The sequence below is a fragment of the Diabrotica virgifera genome, chromosome 3, assembly GCF_917563875.1.
Source record: "Diabrotica virgifera virgifera chromosome 3, PGI_DIABVI_V3a".
In the NCBI taxonomy this organism is placed as follows: Eukaryota; Metazoa; Arthropoda; class Insecta; order Coleoptera; family Chrysomelidae; genus Diabrotica; species Diabrotica virgifera.
The window spans coordinates 178732445-178740856 of NC_065445.1; the positions used below are offsets into that span (position 1 = coordinate 178732445).

The 8412-nt window shown below is 31.4% G+C and overlaps 1 protein-coding gene across 5 annotated transcripts in view; it reads right to left on the minus strand.

Moving 5' to 3' along the window:
- Positions 1–7920, minus strand: part of LOC126882243 (putative acyl-CoA-binding protein) — a 110350-nt gene extending 102430 nt beyond the window's left edge. For 3 of the 5 annotated variants that reach the window (XM_050647070.1, XM_050647071.1, XM_050647067.1), the window contains exon 1: positions 7740–7908. In XM_050647070.1, the coding sequence (XP_050503027.1) occupies positions 7740–7781 (42 nt within the window). In that variant the 5' untranslated portion in view covers positions 7782–7908. Of the gene's footprint in view, positions 1–2729; positions 2842–7677 lie in introns of those variants that run through there. The other 2 variants (XM_050647069.1, XM_050647068.1) reach the window with 2 other exon arrangements.
- Between the last annotated feature and the right edge of the window lie 492 nt (positions 7921–8412).

The window sequence follows — 8412 nt, forward strand, 5'->3', positions numbered from 1 at the left end:
GTCAGGAGTATCATTTGCCATATGCAAGAAATATAAGAAAAGTATACAAGATTGGGAATACGTAAATGAACGAATTTTAAGAGTGGGTCTAAAACTCTATAACAGAGAATTAGAAATATTCGTTGTATATGCTCCTACCGATGACTCAAACCAGGATGTAAAAGATAAATTTGAGGAAAGCCTAGCGGACACCATCTCAAAAATCAGCAACAGAAAACAGATTATCATGATGGGCGACTTCAATGCCAGAACTGGGTCAAAGATAAATGACGGCATTGTGGGAAGATTTGGCGAAGAAACTGTTAATAACAATGGAACAAGACTTGTAGGACTATGTGAAGCTTATTCCTTACGTATAACGAACGGATTTTTTCAACACAAATCCATCCTGTACAATTCGGAAGTATGGGAAGTAAAAGGCCGACAAAATAAAAGACTTCAAGCTTTAGAAATGGACGAGCTTAGAAGAAGCTGCAGAATATCTAAACTACAGCATATCCCAAACGTTGAAATAAAAGAAAGAATGTAAGTAGAAAAGGATATTATACACAGAATAGAACAAAAAAGATTAATATGGTACGGACATTCCAGAGAATGGGACCAACAAGATGGCCCAAGAAAATGATCCAGTATGCACCACCCGAGAGAAGAAAAAGAGGCAGACCGAAGAGAACATGGATACAAGATGTAGAGAAAGAGAAAGCAATGAACAGTAGACAACTCAACGAGGAAGATATTCGTGACCGAAAAGCATGACGAATAGGATGCGGAAAACGGCGAATGCTGTAGAAAACCCGATATATACAGGGTGAGGCAGATAAAGGGCCTATTAGAAATATCTCGAGAACTAAAGGTAAGAAAATCATGAAAATTGTTATACAGGGGTTTTGAGGTGTGAGCTATTTAATGAAAATATTTTGGTCTCTTTGCTACTTCCGGTTATACCGGAAGTTGATTGTAACTTCGTTTTTTTAAATGGGACACCCTGTATATTTTTACATTTTTGGACTGTCCTCGATTTCTTCTTTCTTTAAATATAAGCTTTTGTAATATTATACAGGGTAGGTTAAAAGATAATTACGTTTTCTTATTAATTTCGTAGCAACATTCACACCCTGTAGGCTTGTAGTAGTTTGACATAATAAACTCTATTTATCTTCAAATGATTTTTAATATAGTCTTCTATTGTTAACAATTATTAGAATAGCTAAATTTTTCGTTTTAGTGTACAGGGTTGGTCGAAACACGGAATGAGTATTTTCTGAGTTTTCTTAAATAGAACACCCTGTATTTTAGTATTGTAATGAAATGTTGTTTTATGGTACATTTTAATTACTTAAGCACTCCCTATACCTAACTGCTTTAATTTGTGAGTTATTGGTGATTCAAGCAAAACATTAATTGCAACACAAAATATGTGAAATTGTATTACGTTGGCCGTGAAAATATTCAATCACAAATAATTTTTTGGAAATAAATACATATTAATCTAGACTGATACTTAAAATTGCCAATAATGGTTGAACTGTCAAAATACCATCGAAGTTAAGATTGTTGGTGCGATTAACAATTAACCACAAATTAAAGCAGTTAGGTATAGGGAATGCTTAAGAAATAAAAAAGTACCATGAAATATCATTTCATTACAATACTAAAATAAAGGGTGTTCCATTTAAGGAAACTCAGAAAATACTCATTCCGAGTTTAGACCCACCCTATATACTAAAATTAAAAATTTAGCTATACTAATAATTGCTAACAGTAGTAGACTATATTGAAAATTATTTGAACATAAATAGAGTTAACTATGTCAAACTACTACAATCCTACAGGATGTGAATATTGCTACGAAATTAATAAGAAAACGTAATTATCTTTTAACCTACCCTGTATAATGTTACAAAACATTATATTTTAAGAAAGAAGAAATCGAGGAAAATCCAAAAATGTCAAAATATACAGGGTGTCCCATTAAAAAAAACGAAGTTATAAGCAACTTCCGGTATAACCGGAAGTACCAAGTAGATGAAAATATTTTCATTAAATAGATCAGTCTTCAAAACCCCATTATTCCAATTTTCATAATTCAGTTACCTTTAGTTCTCGAGATATTTCTAATAGGCCCTTTATCTGCCTCACCCTATATATATATAACAATAAGAGCCAAAAGAAAAGCAATTACAGAGTGGTGTTTACAAAGTAACAGGTGGTGACTGTCCCAAAAACTTACATCGGTCAAACTGACAGAGCCTTTGACAAACGTATAGCCGAACGCAAACGGGCTTTCAATAATAGAAAACCAGATTCTACGTTCCCACTTCAACGTCAAGAGTCTAGACATAATCATTCTTTTAATGAACAGTTTCAAATTCTTCATAATATTCAAAATAAAGACCTTATTATAAAGATATAATTCTGAATGGAAAACTTAGACAAACAGCTCCCCTCAACCTATTCAGTTAGAGACTTTAAAGTGCAGACACAGAGTAAAATACATCACTTTTGAGAAAGGCAATACACATACCGAAACAGCTGACATTAACTTGTAAGTGGTAAATTTTGGGAAAGTATTGAAAACAAATGTTTTCAGTGTTTTGTTGTTAGATAAAATGAATTTCCCTCAAGTAACGGTTGAATCTCTTATTTCATCCTACTTACCTTTTCGCTTACATGTCCAAAATAAAGTTATCTTGAAAACAACTAATAAAAAGCAATATGAAAGGTCTTACCTCATCCAACGACATATTGAAACTTACATAAAACAGTTAGATCTGAATATATCATACCAAAATATTTCTTTTTATAGGCAAAGTGAACTAATATAAATTATATAAAACGTCAAACGTTTATGTCAGTTAAGTAAAATACATCAGTATTTTATCAGTATAAAAGTAGACTTTAAAGTTTGACAACTAGGTCGAACTTTTAAACTTTCAATATAAAAAAGTTTTAATTCACTTTTTCCTTTCAAATGATATTACCTATTTAAAAGAAAAATATGGGGTTTTCAAACAGAAAAGTGTATTATTTTAATATGGTAATAGAATACTAGTTTAAAGTTTATTCGAAAATATAATATTACAATAATTTTATAATCTGTAATAAAGATAAATAACCGTTTATATACATCCTACTTTTCAGAGATTATAGTTATTAAGGTACCAAGGGTATTATAATGATAATAACGCTTGAGGTCAATGGTGTATATACCGAGGGCCTTTGGCCCGATGAATAAACGTTGACCGAAAGCGTTATTATCTATAATACCCGTGGTGCCTTCAACGTTTAATGTCCGACTAAATTATTTTTTATATTATACAAAAAATTTGAATGAATTTTGAATTAATTAGTTTTCAAATAAGTACATTTACCAGCAATAGTCGTAACGTAATTGTGGTAACCATAATTTTACTTAGGTTGTTATTTGTCAACTTAACAGTATTTAACTAGTTATTTAAATTTAATGCCCTAGGGCGTTATATCATACTTAACTGACTTCGAAATCATGTCATTGACAATTATATTATCAACACACAATTCAGATAATGCACTTTATAACGGGTCTGTTATACGTGTATCTACCTACGTCTTCTTGTTTTCATCTATTTTGAAAAAATGGGAAAGCCTTGAATTTTCCATGTCTGTCTGGCCCAGAAATTTTTTAGACGTTTTAGAGTTGCCTCCGGAAATATTGTTTTAAAGCCGCTGAAATAGTACAAGCTTATTATTCGACGCGCCTTAGTAAGACGAAAACAAAAATCTGTCTGTCCGCGAATATTACTCCCCCGTTATTAAAACAGAATAACAAATGAGGTGTCGAATGAGAGCTTATAACTCAAAGATGGCATTTAATATGAAAAATTTAACCTCGGACTTCCAGTTTTAGAGTTGAAACTGGAACTACTGTTTTAAAGGTGCCGAAATAATACAAGCGATATATTATTCGAGCATTTTATGAAAAATAACTTTTTTTCGTAAAATTTATGATAAAAAAGTTTCCCATATGGTTCCAAGTTACCAAGACATACTTTATAAGTGCTCAAAAAAATGTTTTTTTGAATTTTCAAATCGTAATGTCAGATTGGGATCCAGCATACTCAAAAAGAAAATAGAAACATTTTTGTTCAAAGTAAAATGATAAATTCACCGATATTTTAAAAATTATTTATACAAAACAGTTTTTATTGTTTAAACAATTAATAAACTACTATCACCAGATATCTAAAACTATACACCATAAACAACTTTTGAACCACTGATTTTTAGAAAAACGTAAAACCTCGTCAAATAATACTTGAAGGGGGAGACTTTATGCCATATTTAGGCTTACTTGGAAAGGCACCTTCTCACCCCCTGTATCATCCCTTATTTTTTTTTAAATTACTTCCATCTTTTTTATTTTATATTATGGATTCTCCTCTTTGTACTGATTTCAAAAATGTATAAGTAACACATGATGATTAAAGTGATTAGTTTATAAGAAAAATAAATACAAAAGCAAGAAAATTGGATTGAAAAAAAATATTTAACAAGTTTATAGCATACAAACATTTAGAATGAAGATTTCACTACCAAAATTTTAACAACAATGATTCAAAATGACTTGAAGTTTTGAATAATTATTGTTAAAATTTTAAATAATTATTTTTAAAATTTTTGGTAGTGAAATGTTCATTCTAAAGGTTATAAAATTGTTTAAAAAATAATTTTTATTTAATCAAGTTTTCTTGTTTTTGTATTTAATTTTCTCATAAACTAATCACTTTAAGCATCAAGTGTTATACATGTTTAAAATCAGTACAAAGGGAAGAATCCAAATGTCAAATAAAAAAGGTGGAAGTAATTTAAAAAAAATTTAGTGATGATATGGGGGTGCCTTTCCCGGCAACAGTAAATATGGCATAATGTCTCCCCTTCAAGTATTATTTGCCGTGTTTTTGCGTTTTTTCTAAAAATCAGTGGTAGTTATTTAAGGTGGATAGTTTTATCTGAAGAGCACTGTGTAAACTGTCAAAAAGGTTTTAGATAAATATAAACTTATTTGATTTTCAAAAATGAATAACTATTTTCAATTTCGTTGCAACACGAAACTACAGCCGCATCATTATTCCAGTTCAATCAGGGAGTGCAGCAAGCACCTCTACCGGTTTCGAAACGTATTAGTCTCTCATCAGGAGGCACATATGCTGCTCTCTCTGACCCAACTAGGACAAACCCCAGCGTGCAGTCACGGATTGCAACGAACGAAATGGCAGGGATGCCCTAGCGGCAACTGCTAGCAAAAAACTAAGTTTTCAATCTAATAGCACATAAAACAACATCCAAAAATGTTATTCTACATCCTACCAGACTGAAAACAATGGGAACCTTCTCTGGTAACACCTCCGCGGCTTCTACAATTTGATTTTTCTCGAAACAATGCAAGTTTTCGACCTACATTGACTCCCCTATACTAGGTCTCTATAATCCTAATTACCTAACCATTTAAAAATATGTGGTGGATTTTACAAATATTCAAAATATCTCGATAAAAACTGGCTTATGGAAAAAGTAATAAGAGGTAAAAAAGTTTTAAAAACATTGTTTTTAACTAATGGTATCACAATAATAATGTACACAATATTTGGGAGGATTTAAGTGAACAAAACTCCCATACATTTTTTATAGGGTGCACAGATTTTATTGTTATATTTTTTAAAATGTTCCTGCCATGAGAATGCCCCATGTCCATTTTTAATGAAGAATGTCTAATAGTTTTCGATATGTTTTAAAAAAAATCTATTTTCATTGTGTAACATCAAAAGGCTGTAACTTTTTTTTGTGTGCACATTTGTACTAAAGTAAGTTAGGTTCAATTGAACTATTTTTGCTTACAGAATATGTGATTTAATTTATGACCTGCCTTTCTGTTACATCCTGTATATCTCAACAGCTAATAATAGATAGAGTTACATAAAACGGTAATATAAAATTACTTGTTAAATTATAATGTATCAAATTAATGTACACAAAATGTATGATTTACTTTGAAATTAAATTGCTAAACGCTACAGTAAATGCCTAATATTTGATACATAGAAGTTATAAAATAATATGCACTGCGTTGCGAGGCATAAGTTAAGGATATAGAAAATGTATGCTCATTTTCATAGTTGATTTTTTCGTGAACGGATTAACGGATTCCACCAATTTTTTTTACTATTTTGTTACTAAAGAAATATTTTTCTTATGTTAAGTTTGACACATTCCGTAGGGAGTATGAGGTACAAATCTGAGTATACATCAGAATCATATTGTAGTCTAATGTTTTGTGAACATTTTGTTTTTTGAATCTCCTGGATACCTTTAGAAACAAAGAAAATAGATGGTTTTACTCTTTAACATGTGTTTTAACTGAAACAAAACTAAATTAACAATAAAAAATAAGTTAACAAAATTTTAAAAACAGAAAGGCACATAACGTAAACAGTTCTTATCGACACCTAGAAGAGTTATTTGTCAACCAGGTAAGCGGTATGCACCGCGCAACATAAGAGAGACGAGATTGTTTAATGGAGGCTTTATGATGTTTTTAGGGTGGAATTTCCCTAAAAGTAATGCGCATTTGGTGTCTACGTGGAGGTTCTTTAAATAGCAAAAGGTACATTACATATATTTTTTTCTTTGAACACTCTTGTCCTTTTGTACTGCAGATAGGAAATAATTTCATCTTAGTGGTATGGTAAGACATAGCCTCCTCACGTAACTCGGTCGTCAGTTGAAACAGATATTAAAGAGTAAAACCATCTAGATTCTTTGTTATGCAGTCAAATATATCTGTACACCCTGTATTAGAGGTTCTACTTGATAACGTGGAGCACCGAGTGCAATGTTTTGGATTTCAGAAAGGGAAAATAACAAAAGGGTCAGGTAGCAGACGGTCATGTTTTTCAAGGCGAACCCTTTTTTAGTTCATGATTTGCTATCTCGACTCGAGATAGACAAGACGTAGATTAGTTTTTGATACACAAATATTATATTGTTAACAAGTGTAATAGGTAATAGTGATTATTACAGATACTTATTGCAACTCCGTAGTTTTATTTAACATTAGGACTACAGTTATTAAAGATATCAGAGAAATTAAAAAAATTAAAAGGTTCACAAAATATGAGACTATAACATGGTCTCGATGCATAACCACATTTTTACCCTTTCCTCCCTACAGGGTGTCTCAAACTTTTGTTTCGGTTAAAACACATGTTAAAGTACAAAACCGCCTAATTTCTTTGTTTCTAAAGATATCAGATTCAAAAAACAAAGTGTTCACAAAACATAAAACTACAATATGATTTTGATGTATACTCAGATTTGTACCTCGTCATTCCTACAGGGTGTTTCAAACTTAACATAAGAAAAACATTTCTTTTCTTCCACCCGGTATAAGTACAAAAAAGAAGTTTGAGTAAATCTTTGTACAACTGTACAAATACTAAAGAAATATCTAAAATAATAAAACAAATAGTGGAATCCGTTCACGAAAAAATCAACTATGAAAATGAGCATACATTTTCTATATCCCTAACTTATGCCTCGCAGTACCTATAGCTACCAAACTTTTACAATAAACAAAAATATATACATCCAGTGGATGCCAAAGTAAAACATGAAAGAACTTAAAACTTTAATTACAATTACCTAGGAAGTTATAGATCAGCTGGAAGAATTTTGGAATAGATGAGAAATACATATTTACGTACTTTTTCACTTTCTGTTTTATAGTAAACGCCCAGGAAGAGCATATTTAACCAGTTCAACTGACACTTTTATTCCAAAAATAACACACCTCGATTATATACACGGTTTCGGCCAAGAACAAATTACGAATAAAGCGGAAAAATGGTTTAACAGCAACGTTCCTTGTTTTTGATCTATTATAAGAAATTTTAATTGTTTTCGCCCTCCCTCCCAGAAGATGTTTTCGGGATTTGCCAGTGTAAAATGAATGGTATGGAAGTTTTGTGTATGTAGTTTTTTTTTTATTTTACAGAAATAGTCGCATCAACCTCTGAGGTTATTAACGACATATATAACTATACATTCAAGAGATACTTTACTTAATATAATTTACTTACCTATCCTCTTCGTTCCCACTGGAATATAGGGCATCTACTGCCACTCTCCATTTTTGACGATCTTGTGCTTTTTCTACGACTTCTTTCCAGGTTATGCCGACGTTTTCTGATTCTTTAATAATTGTTTTCTTCCATGTATGTATCGCTCTCCCCTGTTTCCTTTTTCCTGGAGGTTCGAATTCCAATGTTGTTATGTCTGTGTCCGGTTTTCGCAGAGTATGACCCAACCATTTCCATATTCCCTTTCTCATTTCTGTTTGTATTAGTTCTTGTTTCGTTTTTTTTTTCATAAGTTTGA